At 49.3% G+C, this 24152-nt stretch overlaps 1 protein-coding gene across 2 annotated transcripts; it reads left to right on the top strand.

Moving 5' to 3' along the window:
- Window positions 1-1131: 1131 nt before the first annotated feature.
- Window positions 1132-23887, top strand: grm3 (glutamate receptor, metabotropic 3). Of its 2 annotated transcripts, none has more exons than XM_055653505.1 (5): window positions 1132-1866; window positions 6635-7493; window positions 16615-17684; window positions 21016-21190; window positions 22984-23887. In XM_055653505.1, the coding sequence occupies exons 1-5, from the start codon at window positions 1402-1404 to the stop codon at window positions 23058-23060; spliced, it is 2646 nt and encodes an 881-aa protein (XP_055509480.1). In that variant the 5' UTR covers window positions 1132-1401; the 3' UTR covers window positions 23061-23887. The 2 variants fall into 2 exon arrangements, with proteins under 2 accessions (XP_055509480.1, XP_055509481.1); XM_055653506.1 differs by having other exon boundaries at window positions 1133-1866; window positions 22945-23887.
- Window positions 23888-24152: the final 265 nt, after the last annotated feature.

The raw sequence follows: 24152 nt of genomic DNA, 5'->3' as shown, positions 1-24152 counted from the left end.
TGTAGATGGGGCATGTTGGCTGGTGTGGGCAAGTTGGGCCGAAGGGCCTGTTTCCACGCTGTATCAACTTGTGACTCTATGATCAATAGTGAGTGGTCCTGAACTACTATCTACCTCATTGGAGACCCTTGGACTATCTTTAATTGGACTTTACTGACTTTGCCTTGCACTAAACGTTATTCCCTTTATCCTGTATCTGTACACTGTGGACGGCTCGATTGTAATGATCTATTGTCTGGGCAGCACAAAACAAAACCTTTCACTGTACTTCTGTCAATTATAAATAAAACTGGTCTGAGCTACGCATAGAGCCCTTTGGACCACCTCATTAGATGCAGGAAGATTGCTCCCGATGTTGGGGAAGTCCAGGACAAGGGGTCACAGCTTAAGGATAAGGGGGAAATCCTTTAAAATCGAGATGAGAAGAACTTTTTTCACACAGAGAGTGGTGAATCTCTGGAACTCTCTGCCACAGACGGTAGTCGAGGCCAGTTCATTGGCTATATTTAAGAGGGAGTTAGATGTGGCCCTTGTGGCTAAGGGGATCAGAGGGTATGGAGAGAAGGCAGGTATGGGATACTGAGTTGGATGATCAGCCATGATCATATTGAATGGCGGTGCAGGCTCGAAGGGCCGAATGGCCTCTACTCCTGCACCTAATTTCTATGTTTCTATTTATACCAATCATCATTCCAATCTATACTAATCCAATTAAGTTGCGTTAGGTCCTTATCCTTCCAAGACTTGATCACAAAGTGCTGGAGTAACTGAGTTGGTAGCAGGTCTCGTCACCAAGCATGGTATGAACTCGCTGGAGTTTAGAAGAATGAGGGGGAACCTCATTGAAACGTACAGAATAGTGGGCGGCCTGGATAGAGTGGATGTGGAGAGGATGTTTCCACTAGTGGGAGAGTCTAGGACCAGAGGTCACAGCCTCAGAATTAAAGGACGTTCCTTTAGGAAGGAGATGAGGAGGAATTTCTTTAGTCAGAGGGTGGTGAATCTGTGGGATTCATTGCCACAGACGGCTGTGGAGGCCACAAGTCAGTGGGTATTTTTAAGGCAGAGATAGATAGATTCTTGATTAGTGCGGGTGTCAGGGGTTATGGGGAGAAGTCAGGAGAATGGGTTTGAGAGGGAGAGATAGATCAGCCGCGATTGAATGGCGGAGTAGACTTGATGGGCCGAATGGCCTGATTCTGCTTGAAGAATTGATGACCTGATGAACTTACACTGCAAAGACCAAACTTCACACACGTTGCTTATGTCTGTTTGTGTTACAGGGAGCAGCTCCGTCCATCGCTAGTGTATCTGCCTGGACCGACAGGGAAGAATCTCCTTCACTATCCAATGGATGAAAAATGAAATGTTGCTGTTCTCCGACTCCCCTCTGAGTCCAAGATGTTTGCCAAGCTGCAAGCGGTTGCTCTGATTCTCATCTCCAAAGGGTTTCTGTTCTTTTGCCGCGGCGAGAGTAACTTTGGCAAGAAGGAGATCAAGATGGAGGGGGACCTTGTCCTGGGTGGTCTCTTCCCCGTGCACGAGAAAGGCTCGGGCAACGATGAGTGCGGGCTGGTAAACGAAGACCGGGGAGTCCAACGCCTGGAGGCCATGCTCTTCGCCATCGACTCCATCAACCGCAATACCTACCTGTTGCCAGGTGTCAAGCTGGGAGTCCACATCCTCGATACCTGCTCCAGAGACACCTACGCCCTGGAACAGTCGCTGGAGTTCGTCCGAGCTTCCCTGACCAAAGTCGACGAAACCGAGTACATCTGTCCAGATGGGTCGTATGCAATTCAGGACAATAACCCCCTCGCCATCGCAGGTGTGATTGGAGGCTCATACAGTAGTGTCTCCATACAGGTAATCGATGCTATCAATAACCACTAGGTGGTGCAGCCTCACTGAGCCACAGACCCCGGTTCAATCCTGACCTCGGGTGCTGTTTAGAAACATAGAAATTAGGTGCAGGAGTAGAGGCCATTCGGCCCTTCGAGCCTGCACCGCCATTCAATATGATCATGGCTGATCATCCAACTCAGTATCCCGTACCTGCCTTCTCTCCATACCCCCTGATCCCCTTGGCCACAAGGGCCACATCTAACTCCCTCTTAAATATAGCCAATGAACTGGCCTCAACTACCCTCTGTGGCAGAGAATTCCAGATGTTTGTACACAGTTTACACATTCCTTAATCGGACTTCACTGGCTTTATAGACAAGACAATAGGTGCAGGAGTAGAGGCCATTCGGCCCTTCGAGCCAGCATCAGCACCGCCATTCAATGTGATCATGGCTGATCATCCCCAATCAGTACCCTGTTCCTGCCTTCGCCCCATATCCCCTGACTCCGCTATCTTTAAGAGCCCTATCTCGCTCTCTAATGAAAGTATCCAGAGAACCGGCCCCCACCGCCCTCTGAGGCAGAGAATTCCACAGACTCACAACTCTCTGTGTGAAAAAGTGTTTCCTCGTCTCCGTTCCAAATGACTTACAGCTTATTCTTATGTTGCACTAAACGTTATTCCCTTTATCCTGTATCTGTACACAGTAAATGGCTCGATTGTAATCATGTATTGTCTTGCCACTGACTGGATAGCACGCAACAAAAGCTTTTCACTGTACCTCGGTACACGGGACAATAAACTAGACTGAACTAAACTCCCCGTGACCTGCGTGGGTTTTCTCCGGGTGCTCCGGTTTCCTCCCACACTCCAAAGACGTACAGGTTTGTAGATTGACACAAAAAAACTCAGCGGGACAGGCAGCATCTGGAGAGAAGGAATGGGTGACGTTTCAGGTTGAGACCCTTCTTCAGACTAAATTGCCCCAAGTGTGTGTAGTGTGGTGCTATTTTACAGGGTGATCAGTAGACAGTGGGGACACGGTGATCTATAGGCCCTGTTTCAGCGCCCGTGTCTCTAAGCTAATTTAAAAAATGAATTTCAACGGTAGAACCGTAAATGTCCTTTTTCTCTGCTGTGCTCTCAGTTATAATGGCGAATGATGTTTGAGAGAATGTGCTGGAGTAACTCAGCGGGTCAGGCAGCATCTGTGGAGAACACGGGACCCCTCACAACCTAAAGCATCACCTATCCATGTTCTCCACAGATGCTGCCTGACCCGCTGAGTTACTCCAGCACTCTGTGAAACGTCACCTATCCATGTTCCCCACAGATGCTGCCTGACCCGCTGAGTTACTCCAGCACTCTGTGAAACGTCACCTATCCATGTTCTCCACAGATGCTGCCTGACCCGCTGAGTTACTCCAGCACTCTGTGAAACGTCACCTATCCATGTTCTCCACAGATGCTGCCTGACCCACTGAGTTACTCCAGCACTCTGTGAAACGTCACCTATCCATGTTCTCCACAGATGCTGCCTGACCCGCTGAGTTACTCAGTACCAGTGACAATAAATTAAAGTGAAAGTGCAACATTCTCCTCGCTGGTCGGCATGGACTAGGTGGGCCGAAGGGTCTGTTTCTGTGATCTCCAGTTCTAAGACTCTGCGATGGCTCCACTAATCGAATCATTGTGTGAGTGTGAGAAGTTGTGTCAAATAGCTTATGCGTTTAGTTTATTGTCCCGTGTACCGAGGTACAGTGAAAAGCTTTTGTTGCGTGCTAACCAGTCAGCGGAAAGACAATACATGATTACAATCGAGCTGTCCACAGTGTACAGATACAGGATAAAGGGAATAACGTTTAGTGCAAGGTAAAGCCAGTAAAGTCCGATCAAGGATAGTCCGAGGGTCACCAATGAGGTAGATAGTAGTTCAGGACCGCTCTCTAGTTGTGGTAGGATGGTTCAGTTGCCTGATAACAGCCGGGAAGAAACTGTCCCTGAATCTGGAGGTGTGTGTGTGTTGGTTTTCACACTTCTGTACCTCTTGCCCGATGGGAGAGGGGAGAAGAGGGAGTGACCGGGGGTGAGACTGGTCCTTGATGATGCTGCTGGCCTTGCCGAGGCAGCGTGAGGTGTAGATGGAGTCTGTGGAAGGGAGGTTGGTTTGTGTGTGTGTGTGTGATGGTCTGGGCTGCGGCCACAATTCGTTGCGATTTCTTGCGAGTCTTGGACGGAGCTGGTCCCAAACCGTGCTGTGATGCGTCCTGAAAGACTCTAAGACTGTATGCAACGGCTCAGCTAATGGAATCATTGTGTGTATGAGAAGCTGTGTCATGATTACACATTCAGATCCCTTTAGATGTGAATGAATCCTTTACTGTATATCAATGAAACAGAGGGGGAGTGACCACGCTGGCAGTAGCAACCTACATCCACATACCTCATCCCAATTCACACAGCATGCACTGCTTAATGGAATCCGATTGCTCTGGAAGGTTTCAGTGAAGCAGCGAGCTTTTTCGCTTTGTTTTTGGCCTGCACCCATTGCTGGGACCCAATAACAACACATGGCTCAGTGTCAGAGAGGAACACTGCTCTGTGCCAGCTGGATGTGGTCAGTGTGGTTTCTGGACACCAGCTCCCAGCTTTACCCAAAGCGGAACACAATCGGCTTACTGCCGGCTGTTTACTGCCGTGGAATTAGCTGCTTACAATTCTCATGCTGCACACACTGGGAGGGAGGCATGGTGGTACAATGCTGTCTGTACGGAGTTTGCACGTTCTCCCCGTGACCTGCGTGGGTTTTCTCCGGGTGCTCCGGTTTCCTCCCACACTTCAAAGACGTGCAGGTTTGTAGGTTAATTGGCTTTGGTTAAAATTGTAAATTGTGTAGGATAGTGTTAGTGTGCGGGGATTAGGTGGGCTGAAGGGCCTGTTTCCGTGCTGTATCTCCAAACTAAACTAAACTGAAAATGAACGTGTAGGTTTGTAGGTTAATTGGCCCGCAGTATATCGTCCCTTGCGTGTAGGGAGTGGATACGATATGATGAGACTTTATTCACCCCCAGAGGGAGGTTGTTCTGCCGACAGTCACAACACACCACAAGGTTCACGAGGACTTGAAATTCAAAGTGAAAAATAAAAGATAAAGACAAGAGACTGTTGTCTGGCTGCCGTGTGTACAGAGACTTCACTGGAACGAACAAACAAACTGCCTGACCCGCTGAGTTACTCCAGCACTCTGTGAAACGTCACCTATCCATGTTCTCCACAGATGCTGCTGCACCCGCTGAGTTACTCCAGCACTCTGTGAAACGTCACCTATCCATGTTCTCCACAGATGCTGCCTGACCCGCTGAGTTATGGTGCAGCAGCATCTATGGAGCGAAGGAAATAGACAACGTTTCGGGCCGAAACCCATCTGGAAATAGGCAACATTTCGGGCCGAAACCCGGAAGGGTTTCGACCCGAAACGTTGCCTATTTCCTTAGCTCCATAGATGCTGCTGCACCCGCTGAGTTACTCCAGCACTCTGTGAAACATCACCTATCCGTGTTCTCCACAGATGCTGCCTGACCCGCTGAGTTACTCCAGCACTCTGTGAAACGTCACCTATCCATGTTCTCCACAGATGCTGCCTGACCCGCTGAGTTACTCCAGCACTCTGTGTCTATCTTCAATGAGAAAGGGATTTGGAACTGAACATAGAGTCGAGTAGATGGACTAGTCTGGATATTGGGTTGGATGGGATGTGTGGGAATGTCACAAATTCATGCCTTGACTTCACACAGCGACTCAATCCAGCTTTATTTTGGACTTCATTTATCTGTTTTAATTGCCTTGGTATTAAAAATTTACAGATAACCTAAAATGGGAGATGTCATATTTCTTAAATAATAGTTCCAAGTGGTGAGACTGCGCATGGTGATGGGGAGAACAACGGGACTACTTTATAACTCTGCCTGTGCCCTTTATGTGGCGATTATTTGCATACCTTGGGTATACATAGAAACATAGACAATAGGTGCAGGAGTAGGCCATTCAGCCCTTCGAGCCTGCACCGCCATTCAATATGATCATGGCCGATCATCCAACTCGGTATCCTGTACCTGCCTTCTCTCCATACCCCTCCATACCATAACTCCCTCTTAAATATAGCCAATGAACTGGCCTCAACTACCTTCCACAGATTAACCACTCTCTGTGTGAAAAATGTTTTTCTCATCTTGGTCCTAAAAGAGGTATATAAAATCACGAGAGGATTAGATCGGTTGAATCTTTTAACCAGGGGAGGGGAATCAAGAACCAGAGGACATCGGTTTAAGGTGAGGGGGGAAAGATTTATCTGGAACCTGAGGGGCTCTCTGTGAAACGTCGCCTATCCATGTTCTCCACAGATGCTGCCTGACCCGCTGAGTTACTCCAGCACTCTGTGAAACGTCACCTATCCATGTTCTCCACAGATGCTGCCTGACCCGCTGAGTTATGGTGCAGCAGCATCTATGGAGCGAAGGAAATAGACAACGTTTCGGGCCGAAACCCTTCTGGAAATAGGCAACGTTTCGGGCCGAAACCCAGAAGGGTTTCGACCCGAAACGTTGCCTATTTCCTTAGCTCCATAGATGCTGCTGCACCCGCTGAGTTACTCCAGCACTCTGTGAAACGTCACCTATCCATGTTCTCCACAGATGCTGCCTGACCCGCTGAGTTACTCCAGCACTCTGTGTCTATAACGTCAACTTACAATGTACAACTGGGGTTAATGTTGCCGTCTGTCTTCTGCAGGTTGCCAATCTGCTGAGACTGTTCCAGATCCCCCAGATCAGCTACGCTTCCACCAGCGCCAAGCTGAGTGACAAAAGTCGCTACGATTACTTCGCCAGGACGGTGCCTCCTGACTTCTACCAGGCCAAAGCCATGGCGGAGATATTGCAGTTCTTCAACTGGACGTATGTGTCGACGGTGGCGTCCGAGGGGGACTACGGGGAGACGGGGATCGAGGCGTTCGAGCACGAGGCCAGGCTGCGCAACATCTGTATCGCCACGTCCGAGAAGGTGGGCCGCTCCACCACCAAGAAGACCTACGAGGACGTAATCCAGGAGCTGCTGCACAAGGCCAACGCCAACATCGTGGTCCTCTTCACGCGGGGAGACGATGCCAGGGAGCTCCTGGCCGCCGCCAACCGCCTCAACGTGTCGGGGTTCACCTGGATCGCTAGCGACGGCTGGGGGGCGCAGGAGATCGTGGTCAAGGGTCAAGAGCGAGTGGCCAACGGAGCCATCACCCTGGAACTGGCATCCTACCCCATCAAGGAGTTCGACAGCTACTTCCACCGCCTCCACCCCCACACCAACAAACGCAACCCCTGGTTCAAGGCCTTCTGGCAGCAGAAGTTCCACTGCCAGCTACAGGCTAGCCGCCCACGGCACAAACTCTGTGACCACCGGCTCTCCATCAACAGCTCCAACTACGAGCAGGAGACCAAGGTGATGTTTGTGGTGAATGCCGTCTACTCCATGGCCCACGCCATTCACCACATGCAGCGCGTCCTCTGTCCAAATACCACACGGCTCTGCCAAGCCATCCGCCCTCTCGACGGCAAGATACTGTACAGAGAATATCTGCTGAAACTCAACTTTATTGGTGAGTAGCCCTTCACACACCCACTCTCACAACAGGTGTACAAATCCCCCACTCTCACAACACGTACACACGGCAAGATGCTTCATTGTGGACACTATAGTAGTGATTGGTGTGTGTGTGTGTGTGTGTGTGTGTGTGTGTGTGTGTGTGTGTGTGTGTGTGTGTGTGTGTGTGTGTGTGTGTGTGTGTGTGTGTGTGTGTGTGTGTGTGTGTGTGTGTGTGTGTGTGTGTGTGTGTGTGTGTGTGTGGGTGTGTGTGTGTGTGTGTGTGGGTATGTGTGTGTGTGTGTGTGGGTGTGTGTGTGTGTGTGTGTGTGCGTGTGTGTGTGCGTGTGGGTGTGTGTGTGTGTGGTGTGTGTGTGGGTGTGTGTGTGGGTCTGTGTGTGTGTGTGTGTGCGTGTGGGTATGTGTGTGTGTGTGTGTGTGTGTGCGTGTGGGTATGTGTGTGTGTGTGTGGGTGGGTCTGTGTGTGTGTGTGTGCGTGGGTCTGTGCGTGGGTGTGTGCGTGTGTGTGGGTATGTGTGTGGGTCTGTGTGTGTGTGTGTGTGTTTTTGTGTGTGTGTGTGTGTGCGTGTGTGGGTCTGTATGTGTGTGTCTATGTCTGTGTGGGGGGGGGGGTTGTGCGTGTGTGGGTATATATATATATATATATATATATATATAGATGGGTGTGGGTGTATATATGTAAACGTGTAAAATTCTTAAAGAATTGCACAGGCTGGATGCAGGAAAAATGTTCCCCATGTTGGGCGAGTCCAGAACCAGGGGTCACAGTTAGAATAAGGGGAGGCCATTTAGGACTGAGATGAGGAGAAACCAATTCACTGGATATTTCCAAGAGAGAGTTAGATTTAGCTCTTAAGGCTAACTGAATCAAGAGATATGGGGAGAAGGCAGGAACGGGGTACTGATTGTGGATGATCAGCCATGATCATATTGAATGGCGGTGCTGGCTCAAAAGGCTGTATGGCCTACTGCTGCACCTATGATCTATGTTTTAATGTAAGTGCATAGAAATAAAAATGTGTATATATATGCAGAGAAGGAATGGGTGAAGTTTCTTCAGACTGAAGAAGGGTCTCAACCCAAAACGTCACTCATTCCTTCTCTCCAGAGATGCTGCCTCACCCGCTGAGTTACTCCAGCATTTTGTGTCTATCTTCAGTTTAAAGCAGCATCTGCAGTTCCTTCCTACACATGTATGTACATGTATGTATATATACACACTAAACTTTTATTTCTCATTAATTATATTGTTTACAGAGTATTATGTTGACATATTCTGCTGCAAATAAGAATTTCATTGTTCTATCTGGGACACATGACAATAAAACACTTTGACTCTTGACATGAGGGAAGGCAGATGCTCGAATTTTAGAAGAAAAACCAAACCACCTACAAGTCATATTTGGCTGCCTTTGGTCCTCGATTCCCCAACTCTGGGCAAGAGACTGCGCGTCTATTTCCCCTCATGATTCCATACACCTCTGTGAGATCACCCCTCATCCCCCTGTGCTCCAAGGAATAGAGTCCCAGCCTGCCCAAACTCTCGAGTTGCTTAGGAGAGTCTAGGACTAGAGGGTACAGCCTCAGAATAAAAGGACGTACCCTTAGGAAGGAGATGAGGAGGAATTTCTTTAGCCAGAGGGTGATGAATCTGTGGAACTCATTGCCACAGGCGGCTGTGGAGGCCACAAGTCAGTGGGTATTTTTAAGGCAGAGATTGATAGATTCTTGATTAGTGCGGGTGTCAGGGGTTATGGGGAGAAGGCAGGAGAATGGGGTTGAGAGGAGGGAGAGAGAGAGAGAGAGAGAGAGATCAGCCCCGATTGAATGGCGGAGTAAACTTGATGGGCCGAATGGCCTAATTCTGCTCCTATCACTTGTAAACTTAAGAACAAGTTGCCAAATCTCCAGCAAGATGATCGGAGGAGTTTGTGTGCAGCGGAAAACCAAAGTTATGGAAATATCCGAGAGGCTGATGATTCTGTCAGCTGGTATCAGCTATCTCTACTTCCTGTTAATGGAAAGATCTCAAAATCCAACTTAAACCATTATATTGCCATGGAAACCAACCATTCTGACAGACAAAAATACTGTTGTGAAGGATTCTGCACAGGAGTTGGTCACATGTTTATCACTGAAGACAGACACAGAGTGCTGGAGTAACTCAGCGGGTGCAGCAGCATCTGTGGAGAACATGGATAGGTGACGTTTCACAGAGTGCTGGAGTAACTCAGCGGGTGCAGCAGCATCTATGGAGCTAAGGAAATAGGCAACGTTTCGGGTCGAAACCCTTCCGGGTTTCGGCCCAAAACGTTGCCTATTTCCAGAAGGGTTTCGGCCTGAAACGTTGCCTATTTCCTTCACTCCATAGATGCTGCTGCACCATAACTCAGCGGGTCGGGCAGCATCTGTGGAGAACATGGATAGGTGACTTCGATGCTGCCTCACCCGCTGAGTTTCTCCAGCATTTTTGTCTACCTTCGATTTTTCCAGCATCTGCAGTTCTTTCTTAAGTATTTCCCTAAGTCTCTCCCCTTCCCTCGAAGACTAGTGGTAACAGCTGTAAGATTAGAAGGCAATGTTTAAACCAAGGGGCAAGTTGACCACATGGCAGTGCCTGTGAGCTGTGTTGGCGAGAGAAACAGCAGTTACACTGCGATGGATGTGTGTGGAATTAACACAAATTATAGGTAAACTTGGAGAAGTTTAGTTTAGTTTAGAGATACAGCGCGGAAACAGGCCCTTCGGCCCACCGAGTCCATGCTGACTTTGTGCATCTACCCACTCGTGATGTTTTTTACACCTCTATAAGATCACCCCTCATCCTCCTGCGCTCCAGGGAATAGAGTCCCAGCTTACTCCAGCCTCTCTCCCTGTAGCTCAGGCCCCTCGAGTCCTGGTAAATCTTCTCTGAACCCTCTCCAGTGGGGAACCTAACGCATCGCAACTATTGGAGATGATCCAAGTGACAAGTGGAGTCTGGGAGAACTGCTTGTTATCTATCACAAGGTTTGCTGCCATTTTTTGTTCCTGTTTCAAAAGCTGGAAGCTGTGACAAGAGGAAAGCCGGGCTGTTTTTTTAATTGCTGCTCTTCAAAGCACAACGCAGCCTGGCACGCCGCAGAGTGCTGTCAATACCAGCCAAGCCCGCCATACATAGTTCGATCTTCCCACGACACCACCACTCAGCCCTCCTTTATCATCCGGATGGCAGGGGTGGTGGGAAATATTGGGGGTGCCCGCAGTCTTGCTGTGCGGCAATTCAGTCCTGCTCGCCGCTCGCCAGCTTTACATCAACATGCTCTGCTCCAAACATCCCCTCTCAGCACCATCCGGCCTCTGCTTCTTTATGCCTTATCCCACTTGCTAATGAGATGCAGAATCTTCCAGAACTCATCCCGTGGCTCCTCACAAGTTCGTACGTGAGAGAAACATAGAAACATAGACAATGGGTGCAGGAGGAGGCCATTCGGCCCTTCGAGCCAGCACCGCCATTCAATGTGATCATGGCTGATCATCCACAATCAATAACCCGTGCCTGCCTTCTCCCCAGAATTAGGCCATCCGGCCCATCAAGTCTATCCCGCCATTCAATCATGGCTGATCTAATAATAATAACAATAATAATAATACTCTATTGTCATTGTAAAGACACACGATGGAATTCCAGGCGCACTGCCCGAGCGGATCTCCAACATAATGTAATAACAAATAACGAATGACAATAACATCGTCATAATGACCAATAGTTCACAGTCTACCTTCCGCGAACAATACAAGGCCTTGTACACCCACACCTCCACACTCAGGAATAGCATCATCCCCAGAGCTATCGCTGCTCTGAACCAGCCCTGCTGATTGCCCCCACCCCATTCCCCCCCCCCCCCCCACCCCCACGGACTGTCTCCCTCGGATGGTCATCAACTCGGCACAGAGACATTTGCACTTTAGACTGTTGTGACTGTTCCTCTTATAAATCATGTTTCTCGGGGCATCTAAATCTAAATGTTATTAGTTGTTTAAGTTATGACATCGGATGGAAGCTGCAAACCAAATCTCGTTGCACATATCTGCAATGACAAAAAAATATATTATTATTATTAATATTATTATTATTGTTGTGGCCATACAACATACTGGCTATGGGGGCTGTGTGTGGGTTCAGTGCGCAGTTCACAGTGAGGGTGGCCTTGGGGTTGAAACTGTTTGTTAATCTTATGGTGTGTGGTTTGATGGGTCTGTAACGTTTTCCTGAGGGCAGACAAGAGATGTGCAGGGATGAGATGGGGCCTTTAGTATGTGTGATGCCTTCTGCAGGCAACGGGAGCTATAGATCTCTTCCAGGGTAGGCAGGTGTGTGTGTGGGTGATCTTCCTGTCAGCCGCAGAACTGTTGCCATACCACACTGGGATGCCATGTGTCAGGACACTCTCTATGGGGCAACGGTAGAATGACACGAGCAGCTGTTGTGGCAAGTTGACTTTCCCGAGTGATCTTGGGAAGTTAAGCTGTTGTACGTTCTTTACCAGGGAGTGCATGTTAGTTGACCACCTGAGACCTCTCCCTCCTAACTCCATTCTCCTGCCTTCAGCTCAGTTTAGTTTATTGTCACGTGTACCGAGGTACAGTGAAAATCTTTGTTGCTGCATGCTAAGGACAAGAAGGCTCTGCAGAGAGTAGTGCGTTTGGCCGAACGCATTATGGGAACTTCACTCACCCCCCTGCAGGAACTATACAACAGGAGGTGCAACTCCAGAGCAAACAAAATCATGGGAGACCCCTTCCACCCCTGCAACGGACTGTTCCAGCACCTACGGTCAGGCAAACGCCTCTGTTGCCATGCGATGAGAACGGAGAGGTTGAGGAGGAGTTTCTTCCCAGAGGCAAATCGGACTGTAAACGCCTATCTCACCAGGGACTAACTCTACAGAACGTTTTTCCTTCCATTATTTATTATGTAAAAGAATATGTGTGTTATGATTGTGTTTATAATTTGTTTGGTTGTTTTGTTGTTTGTCTTTTGCACAAAAGTCCGCGAGCATTGCCACTTTTCATTTCACTGCACATCTTGTATGTGTATGTGACAAATAAACCTGACTTGACTTAACCAGTCAGCAGAAAGACATTAGATGATTGCAACCCAGTGTACAGATACATGACAAGGGAATAACGTTTAGTGCAAGGTAAAGCCAGTAAAGTCCGATCAAAGATAGTCCGAGGGTCACCAATGAGGTAGATAGTAGTTCAGGACCGCTCTCTAGTTACAGTAGGATGGTTCAGTTGCCTGATAACAGCTGAATAAGCAGCAGAATTAGACCATTCGGCCCATCAAGTCCACTCCGCCATTCAATCAAGGCTGATCTATCTCTCCCTCTCAACCCCATTCTCCTGCCTTCTCCCCATAACTCCTAACACCCGCACTGATCAAGAATCTGTCAATCTCCACCTTAAAAATATCCATCGACTTGAATCTGTGGCCTCCACAGCCGTCTGCAGCAAAGAATCCCACAGATTCACCACCCTCTGGCTAAAATTCATAGAAACATAGACTATGTTTCTATGTCAAAGAAATTCCTCCTCATCTTCTACCCAAAGGAACGTCCTTTAATTCTGAGGCTGTGCCCTCTGGTCCTAGACTCTCCCAGTAGTGGAAACATCCTCTCCACATCCACTCTATCCAGGTCTTCCACATTTCCCCCCCCCTCCCCGTGTATAGGCAGCTGGTGGAATCTAAGGGATGTTGGTGAAAATGAGGGGGGGGGGGGGGAGGGATGAAATGGGGCAAGTGTAGGACTAGTGTAAAGAGGCCGTGTGGTGATCGACTCGGTGTGTCCAAGAGCTTGCTACTGTGCTGTGTTGCCCTGTAACAGGCAAGTTGTGTGTGTGTGGTCCGTGATATACGGCTGACATCTATTTGCAACCTCTTGCATCTCTGGAAAATATACTCTACTCAAAGAATCAATGATTTAATTCAGGAGCAAACCTTGAACTTTCATGTGAGGATTTCATATAATGCAGGGCCAAGAGGGAACTCTTGTATACATTTCAGATTCAGATTCAATTTTAATTGTCATTGTCAGTGTACAGTACAGAGACAACGAAATGCATTTAGCATCTCCCTGGAAGAGCGACATAGCAAACGATTTGAATAAATAATAATAAGTGTCCGGGGGGGGGTGGTGATTGGCAGTCACCGAGGTACGTTGTTGAGTAGAGTGACAGCCGCCGGAAAGAAGCTGTTCCTCGACCTGCTGGTTCGGCAACGGAGAGACCTGTAGCGCCTCCCGGATGGTAGGAGGGTAAACAGTCCATGGTTGGGGTGAGAGCAGTCCTTGGCGATGCTGAGCGCCCTCCGCAGACAACGCTTGCTTTGGACAGACTCAATGGAGGGGAGCGAGGAACCGGTGATGCGTTGGGCAATTTTCACCACCCTCTGCAATGCCTTCCGGTCGGAGACAGAGCAGTTGCCATACCATACTGTGATGCAGTTGGTAAGGATGCTCTCGATGGTGCAGCGGTAGAAGTTCACCAGGATCTGAGGAGACGGATGGACCTTCTTCAGTCTCCTCAGGAAGAAGAGACGCTGATGAGCCTTCTTGATCAGAGTAGAGGTATTGTGGGTCCAAGAGAGGTCATCGGAGATGTTGACTCCCAGGAACCTGAAGCTAGAAACACGTTCCACCTCCGTCCCGTTAATGTGGATGGGGGTGTGCGTGCCGCCTCTGGACTTCCTGAAGTCTACAATGAGCTCCTTGGTCTTCTTGGAGTTAAGGGCCAGGTTGTTGTCAGCGCACCATGCTGCTAAGTGCTTCAGGTAAAGATATACTGTATAGAAAATGTCATCATTCAATTAATGGAAGAGGGAGAGAACTTTGTATCTAAACTTCCTACAGGAAATTCAGCTCAAGATTAGGCCCCTGGGGCAGCACGAGGGCCAATAAATCTTGCCGGATTAGATCCTGACTGTTATTTCAGATTGTCACATTGCAACACTTTGGTCAGGCCACAGTTGGAGTATTGCGAGCAGTTCTGGTCGCCCCCATTACAGGAAGCATGTGGAGGCTTTGGAGACGAGGCAGCAGAGGTTTACCAGGATTAGTGGGCATTCGCTACAGGGGGAGGCCGGACAGACACGGACTGTTTTCTCTGGAACGTCAGAGGTTGACAGGAGACCTGAGAGAAGTCTATAAAATGATGAGAGGCGTAGATAGGGTAGACAGTCAGAACCTTTTCCCCAGGGTGGAGATGTCAAAGACTAGAGGGCTCAGCTTTAAGGTGAGAGGGGCAAAGTTTAAAGGAGATGCCTGACTCGCTGAGTTATGGTGCAGCAGCATCTATGAAGCGAAGGAAATAGGCAACGTTTCGGGCCGAAACCCTTCTGGAAATAGGCAACTTTTCGGGCCGAAACCCAGAAGGGTTTCGACCCGAAACGTTGCCTATTTCCTTAGCTCCATAGATGCTGCTGCACCCGCTGAGTTACTCCAGCACTCTGTGAAACGTCACCTATCCACGTTCTCCACAGATGCTGCCTGACCCACTGTGTTATTCAGTGTGGGGGCTTTGGAGAGGGTGCAGAGGAGGTTTACCGGAATGTTGCCTGGATTACAGAGCATTAGCTACAGGGAGAGTTTGGACAGACTTGGATCATTTTCTCTAGAATATTAGAGACTGTGGGGAGAATTCAATAAAATTATGAAAGGCGTGGATAGACAGTCAGAGCCTTTTCCCCAGGGTGGAGATGTCAAGGACTAGAGGGCGCAGCTTTAAGGTGAGAGGGGCAAAGTTTAACGGAGATGTGTGGGGCAGGTTTTTTTTACACAGAGGGTGGTGGGTGCCTGGAACGCGCTGCCAGGGGTGGGGGTGGAGGCAGATACGATCGTGGTGTTTAAGAGGCTTTTAGACAGGGGCGTGGACACACAGGGAATGGAGGGATACAGATCACGTGCAGGCAGAGGGGATTAGTTTAACTTGGCGTCATGTTGGGCACGGACATTGGTTCAAGATTCAAGATTCAAGTGAGTTTATTGTCATGTGTCCCAGATAGGACAATGAAATTCTTTCCTTGCTTCAGCACAACAGAACATAGTTTGTCCGAGCCAGGTTTAATAGCCTGATGGCTGTGGGGAAGTAGCTATTCCTGAACCTGGACGTTGCAGTCTTCAGGCTCCTGTACCTTCTACCTGAAGGTAGCGGGGAGATGAGTGAGAGGCCAGGATGGTGTGGGTCCTTGATGATACTGCCAGCCTTTATGAGGCAGCGATGATGGGCCAAAGGGCCGGTTCATGTGCTGGACTGTTCCAGTTCTATGTTCTGCGATTATCGCCAGAAGGCAAAATCATTTAATCTTCAAGCTCTTTCAGAAAAGGCACGTTTTCTATGAAAATACATCAGTTTCCTTTCAGTCGGTTCGAAAGGCAATGGGATTTGACAAGAATAACTGGGGGAAAAAAATCACAAAATTGATGTGTTATTTCCAGTGTGAAAAATGTCAGTAATTTTCTGAAAAATATGTTCCAGTTTAGCCCAGCATTTATTTGTCACTGGGAGGTGACTGGTCGCCAGCTGTCCGACCGTCAAACGTACCTAGAACAGGGGGCAGTACAGTACAGCACAGGAACAGGCCCTTCGGCCCTTCATGTCCGTACTGAGCGGGAGATTCCAGAGACAACGTTTTCACACTTCTGTACCTCTTGTCCGATGGGAGAGGGGAGAAGAGGGAGTGGCCGGGGATGAGACTGGCCCTTGATGATGCTGCTGGCCTTGCCGAGGCAGCGTGAGGTGTAGATGGAGTCAATGGAAGGGAGGTTGGTGTGTGTGTGTGTGTGTGTGTGTGTGTGTGTGTGTGTGTGTGTGTGTGTGTGTGTGTGTGTGTGTGTGTGTGTGTGTGTGTGTGTGTGTGTGTGTGTGTGTGTGTGTGTGTGTGTGTGTGTGAGTGTGTGTGATGGTCTGGGCTGCTGGCCTTGCTGAGGCAGCGTGAGGTGTGGATGGAATTGATGTAGAGTGTTGGGTTTGGTGTAGAGTGAGTGGGTGCAGGCTATGCTGATGGGGTGAAGATGTCGTGGGCAGGTGTGGGACTCACCATGCTTCACTCACCACCGTTCCTCTTTCCCCCTCAGCCCCGTTCCAGCCGGTGGGCGACGTGGACAGCGAGGTGAAGTTTGACGAGAACGGGGACGGCATTGGCCGCTACAACGTGTTCAACTACCAGAAGACGTTATCGGGCAGGTACGCGTACGTCAGGGTGGGCCAGTGGGCCAAGGTGTTGTCTCTGGACACGGAGTTGATGCACTGGCCCAGGCACCGCATCCCCACCTCGCAGTGCAGCGATCCATGCGCCCGCAATGAGATCAAGAACATGCAGCCCGGGGACGTGTGTTGCTGGATCTGTGTCCCGTGCGACCCACATGCCTACCTGCTGGACGAGTTCACCTGCAAGGACTGCGGCCCGGGGCGCTGGCCAGACGAGGAGCTGAGCGGCTGCTACGACCTGCCGGAGGACTACATCCGATGGGGGGATGGGTGGGCTATCGGTCCTATCACCATCTCCTGTGTTGGGATCATCACCACCCTGGTGGTGGCCTCCATCTTCCTCAAGCACAACGACACGCCTCTGATCAAAGCCTCGGGCCGCGAGCTCTGCTACATCTTGCTCTTCGGAGTCTTCTTCTCGTACTGCATGACCTTTTTCTTCATCGCCAAACCCTCGCCCGCCATCTGCACCCTCCGGCGCCTGGGTCTAGGCACCTCCTTTGCCATCTGTTACTCCGCCCTACTCACCAAGACCAACCGCATCGCCCGCATCTTCAACGGGGTGAAGGAAGGGACACAGAGACCAAGGTTCATCAGCCCAGGCTCACAGGTCTTCATCTGTCTCAGCCTGATCCTGGTGCATATGGTGATGGTGTTGGTGTGGCTGGTGTTGGAAAGCCCAGGGACGAGGAGATACACCATCCCCGAGAGGCGGGAGAGCGTCATCCTCAAGTGTAACGTTAAGGACTCCAGCATGTTGATGTCACTCAGTTATGATGTGTTGCTGGTCATACTATGTACAGTCTATGCCTTCAAGACCAGGAAGTGTCCAGAAAACTTCAACGAAGCCAAGTTCATTGGGTTCACCATGTACACTACATGCATCATCTGGCTGGCTTTCCTGCCCATCTTCTATGTCACCTCCAGCGACTACAGGGTAGGTGGCCAATCCTCACACACAACTGCCTCATCTTTAGCGGGTGAGGCGGCATCTATTACTTACAAAATTCTTAAGGGGTTGGACAGGCTAGATGCAGGAAGATTGCTCCCGATGTTGGGGAAGTCCAGGACAAGGGGTCACAGCTTAAGGATAAGGGGGAAATCCTTTAAAACCGAGATGAGAAGAACTTTTTTCACACAGAGAGTGGTGAATCTCTGGAACTCTCTGCCACAGAGGGCAGTCGAGGCCAGTTCATTGGCTATATTTAAGAGGGAGTTAGATGTGGCCCTTGTGGCTAAGGGGATCAGAGGGTATGGAGAGAAGGCAGGTACGGGATATTGAGTTGGATGATCAGCCATGATCATATTGAATGGCGGTGCAGGCTCGAAGGGCCGAATGGCCTACTCCTGCACCTAATTTCTATGTTTCTATGTTTCTATGGAGCGGAGGAATGGGTGACGTTTTTGCTCATGTCTTTGCTCATTTCTAAAAGCCCTGTCCGAGTTCATTCAAGAGTTCTCCTGAGTTTCCCCTGATTCGAACTCGGAGATTTACGGTAATGTTGAAAAATCTTCACGAGTCTTCATGAGCTTCCCGAGTACCTGCCGTTAGCGTTACGAGTCGCTAAGAGACGTCCCCGAGCTCCGACGTACCCGCTACGTACATTCTACGTACTTACCACAAATTTGATTATTTTTTAAAACTCGGGAGAGCTCTTGAATGAACTCGTACAGTGGGACAGGGCTTTCACTCATGCTGATGTGTGAATTAACAGCACGGTAAGTGTTTTGGTTGTAGGAATAGTAGGTGTAGCACAGCACGGTGGCGCAGTGGGTAGAGCTGCTGCCTCACAGCGACAGAGACCCGGGTTCAATACTAACTACGGGTGCTGTCTGTACGGAGTTTGCACGTTCTCCCCGTGACCTGCGTGGGTTTTCTCCGGGTGCTCCGGTTCCCTCCCACACTCCAAAGACGTGCAGGTTTGTGGGTTAATTGTCCTTAGCGTGTGTGGAGTGGTGGAATGTGGGGGAGTTGGTCAAAATGCAGCAGGACTTTTACAATGTAGGAAAATGTAATCAAAAGTAACTGCCAATGCTGGTTTATGCCAAGGATAGACACAGAGTGCTGGAGTAACTCAGCGGGTCAGGCAGCATCTGTGGAGAACATGGATAGGTGACGTTTCACAGAGTGCTGGAGTAACTCAGCGGGTGCAGCAGCATCTATGGAGCTAAGGAAATAGGCAACGTTTCGGGTCGAAACCCTTCCGGGTTTCGGCCCGAAACGTTGCCTATTTCCAGAAGGGTTTCGGCCCGAAACGTTGCCTATTTCCTTCGCTCCATAGATGCTGCTGCACCATAACTCAGCGGGTCAGGCAGCATCTGTGGAGAACATGGATAGGTGACGTTTTGGGTCGGGACCCTTCTACAGATCAGATTAGTTTAGAGCAGTGGTTCTTAACCTTTCTGGCACCAGTACGCACATTCGTGAATAAAACACTGTGTGTGGTATGTACCTCTGTTTGGCTCCTAAACATGGGCTCATCAAATTAATATGTTATCTGTGTCCCCTTCATGACCCCTGGCAGGGCCCCAAACGACCCACAATAGGGGTCACGACCCCCAGGTTAAGAACCGCTGTATAGTTTAGATAATGCTTAACGCAACTGTTCATTAGATAGCTGCAGAATTAGGCCATTCGGCCCATCAAGTCTACTCCGCCATTCAATCATGACTGATGTATCTCTCCCTGCTATCCCCATTCCCCTGTCTGTGCCTCCCTCTGACTCTTTCACAAACTGCTGTCTGCAATATTTTTGCAGTTAATGAATCATATAAATCAGTTTAAAAAGACATTTAATCAGTGGCTGGGAACAGATTCCTCCCTTTCTACTCAAGAATACGTTTGCTGTCTGGATATTAATTGTATTTATTCTCTTGTAACATCTACACACATTTATTCCCAGCCGGAGATGACTCTGAGATAGAGATAGAGAGATGTCTTCCTCAACCATTCAGTTGGAGGGGGTGCAGAAGAGAATCACCAGGGTGTTAGCTGGGCTTGTGTTACAGGGAAAGGTTGGATAGGCTGGGACTTTGTTCTCTAGAGCGCAGGAGGATGAGGGGTGACCTTATAGAGGTGTCCAAGATCACGAGGTGCATGGATAAAGTGAAACGTCGCCCCTGCTTTTCCTCCAGAGATGCTGCCTGACTCGTTCAGTTGCTCCAGCACGCCAGCGTCTAATAGATATTTAGTTTAGACATACAGCGCGGAAACAGACCCTTCGGCCCCACAGACAGGCGATCCCCGCACACTAACACTATCCTACACACACTAGGGACAATTTACACATATACCAAATATACAGACCCAAGCCAATGAACCTACAAACCTGCACGTCTTTAGAGTGCGGGAGAATAAAGATCTCAGAGAAATCCCACGCAGGTCACAGGGAGAACGTACAAACTCCGTACAGACAGCACCCGCAGTCGGGATCGAACCCGGGTCTCTGGCGCTGTGAGGCAGCAGCTCTACCCGCTGCACCACCGTACTGGTTGCCTTCTTGAGACACAGCGCCACTGGTCGATACACTCCCCCACCCAGGCGCCCCTCGACCTGCTGCTCCCTGAGGTGGAACTGTAATCACACATTACAATCCCTCCACTCTACACCAACCACTGTGGACGGCTCGATTGTAATCATGTGTTGTCTTTCCGCTGACTGGTTAGCACGCAACAAAAGCTTTTCACTGGTAAACAAAAGTGCTGGAGAAACTCAGCGGGTGCAGCAGCATCTACGGAGCGAAGGAAATAGGCAACGTTTCGGGCCGAAACCCAGAAGATGGACACTTACAAAATTCTTAAGGGGTTGGACAGGCTAGATGCAGGAAGATTGTTCCCGATGTTGGGGAAGTCCAGGACAAGGGGTCACACAGTTTAAGGATGAGGGGGAAATCTTTTCGGACCGAGATGAGAAAAACATTTTTCTTTTCACACAGAGAGTGGTGAATCTGTAGAACTCTCTGCCACAGAAGGTAGTTGAGGCCACACAGTTCATTGGCTATATTTAAGAGGGAGTTAGATGTGGCCCTTGTGGCTAAAGGGATCAGAGGGTATGGAGAGAAGGCAGGTACAGGACACTGAGTTGGATGATCACATTGAATGGCGAATGGTGCAGGCTCGAAGAGCTGAATGGCCTCTACTCCTGCACCTATTGTCTATGTTTCTATGACACTCCTTGCTGGAGGGGGAGGTGAGTCCTGGTGTTGTGTCTGTGTCTCTGGTCAGTGATTCTCCAGCGAGTCTGATGGTCACCTCTCCCCCCTCCGCAGGTGCAGACGACCACCATGTGTATCTCCGTCAGCTTGAGCGGCTTTGTGGTGCTGGGATGCCTGTTTGCCCCCAAGGTCCACATCATCGTGTTCCAGCCACAGAAGAACGTGACCACTCACCGACTGACCATGAACAGGTTGAGCGTCAGTGGTACAGTCACCAGCCAGTCTCGCTGTAAGTAGCCAAACCTTCCGCGATCGACCCGTGGTCCACTGCCCATCCACACTCTGGCCGTAAAGATACAGCGCGGAAACAGGCCCTTCGGCCCACCGAGTCCGTGCCGACCAGCGATCCCCGCACACTAACACTATCCGATCTGAGGAAGGACATTATTGCCATAGAGGGAGTGCAGACAAGGTTCACCAGACTGATTCCTGGGATGTCTGGACTGTCTTATGAAGAAAGACTGGATAGACTTGGTTTATATTCAGATTCAGATTCAGATTCAATTTTAATTGTCATTGTCAGTGTACAGTACAGAGACAACGAAATGCATTATACTCTCTAGAATTTAGAAGATTGAGGGGGGATCTTATAGAAACTTACAAAATTCTTAAGGGGTTGGACAGGCTAGATGCAGGAAGATTGCTCCCGATGTTGGGGAAGTCCAGGACAAGGGGCCACAGCTTAAGGATAAGGGGGAAATCCTTTAAAACCGAGATGAGAAGAACCTTTGTTCACACAGAGAGTGGTGAATCTCTGGAACTCTCTGCCACAGAGGGTATTCGAGGCCAGTGCATTGGCTATCTATAAGAGGTAGATAGATGTGGCCCTTGTGGCTAAGGGGATCAGGGGGGTATGGAGAGAAGGCAGTATTAGGTACGGGATACTGAGTTGGATGATCAGCCATGATCATATTGAATGGCGGTGCAGGCTCGAAGGGCCGAATGGCCTCTACTCCTGCAGCTAATTTCTATGTTTCTATCCTACACACACACTGGGGACAATTTACAATTTTGCAAAAAGCCAATTAACCTACAAACCTGCACGTCTTTGGAGTGTGGGAGGAAACCGGAGCACCCGGAGGAAACCCACGCAGGTCATTTCACTGCACCACAGTATACGTGACTAACCCTTGATTAGTGCGGGTGTCGGGGGTTGTGGGGAGAAGGCAGGAGACTGGGATTGAGAGGGAGAGATAGATCAGCCATGATAGAATGACGGAGCAGACTTGATGGGCCGAATGGCCTAATTCCGTTCCTATCACTTACGAATCTAGCTAATCCTAAACGTGCAAACTCCGTACAGACAGCGCCCGTAGTCAGGATGGAACCCGGGTCTCTGGCGCTGTGAGGCAGCAGCTCTACCCGCTGCACCACCGTGCCGCAGTCTGTATCTTGTTGTAAACCAGCTTATAGAAACGTAGAAACATAGAAATTAGGTGCAGGAGTAGAGGCCATTCGGCCCTTCGAGCCTGCACCGTCATTCAATATGATCATGGCTGATCATCCAACTCAATATCCTGTACTTGCCTTCTCTCCATACCCCCTGAACCCTTTAGCTACAAGGGTCACATCTAACTCCCTCTTAAATATAGCCAATGAACTGTGGCCTCAACTACAATACAATACAATACAACAGAACTACCTTCTGGCAGAGAATTCCAGAGATTCACCACTCTCTGTATGTGAAATGTTTTCCTCATCTCGGTCCTAAAGGATTTCCCCCTTATCCTTAAACTGTGTGACCCCTTGTCCTGGACTTCCCCAACATCGGGAACAATCTTCCTGCATCTAGCCTGTCCAACCCCTATAAGGTCATAAGTGATAGGAGTAGAATGAGGCCATTCAGCCCATCAAGTCCACTCTGCCCCTGTACACGATTCTCCTGCCTTCTCCCCGTAACCCAGACACACCTCACTCTCCACATGTTCGGCTGAGTATTCGGACTAGATTTACTTTTGAATATTTTCCTTTCTGCATTTCAAGGACCGTTGGAGTAACGTGCGCGCTCCTGTTGCTTTACAGCATCCGCCAGTGGCCAGCGCGTCCCCGCTGTGTGTAACGGCCGAGAAATCCTCGACTCCACCACCTCATCTTTATGAAGACCTGTCACGTCCAGCATCGCATTTTGGGCTTGTCCCACTTAGGTGATTGTTCAAGGGGACTGCCGGCAACTGTCACGGTCCTAGCAGGTGGCCGGAAAACCAGCGACTGGACCTCACCCCCCCCCCACGACAATGTCTATGATAACCTAACATCTAATCGATGGCAAGCTACCGATAACTGGAGACCCATTAGGACGTCCACCTGCGACCACACCTACCACAACCTCCAGCCACACAGCCGATAACCTATGCTGACCAAAGTCAACCTACATCCACCTGCAACAAGCTACAACCCTGTCGGCAACAACTGAAGACGCTACGACTCTTTGGCCGACTGAGGAGACGACTCTGGACCGTACAGGACACACCCCAGCGACCATATAGCCTGTAGTCACCTAAAACAATCGCCTCAGTGGGACAGGCCCCTAACCCAGTCAGAAACATGCAGGAGACACACTCTGGGCTCAGTAACTTTTGTAGAGACTGTGTATTAAGATATTTTTAAGGGCTGTAAGTAACTATATCATAGGTGGGTTTTCTGGTTAATATTTTATCCTGTACATAACTTATTTACAAAAACATTGTTATAAACTCTTTACTTAAGGCTGGTACTGTGTGAGAATATGACCAACTGACTATTATAACGGTTTATGGTTCTATAACAAGTCTGTGATGTATTTACACTAGATTGCACAGTGATTTTTAATGTTGTAAATAGTTACAATCCCTGACATGGTTTTAACAGCACAAAACAATGAAAACTTTAATGTAAAATAAACTTAATAAAAATCTCTGACCTCTGGCCCTCGTCAACGTGCAAGGAAGAATTTAATTGTTCCGTTCAAGACACACGACAATGAAACACTCTTGATTGAGTTTGTTACTGCCATGTGTGCAGGGAAGGGTGGTGCGTGTATGGAACGAGCTGCCGGAGGAGGTAGTTCTTCTCCTTGTCGAGTCCGCAACACAAGATTAAAAGTTGTTAGGCCAGAACTGAGCGCGCACAATCGGTCTCTGCACACAATGGTGTCTGTCTGGTGGCTTCTTGTGGGATGTGGTGGCAACAGGGCCGTGATCGACACAGGAGGT

Source organism: Leucoraja erinacea, chromosome 22 (assembly GCF_028641065.1).
Source record: "Leucoraja erinacea ecotype New England chromosome 22, Leri_hhj_1, whole genome shotgun sequence".
NCBI lineage: Eukaryota > Metazoa > Chordata > Chondrichthyes > Rajiformes > Rajidae > Leucoraja > Leucoraja erinaceus.
Note: the sequence above shows the minus strand (reverse complement) of the source record. Positions and strands in the feature narration are given on the sequence as shown.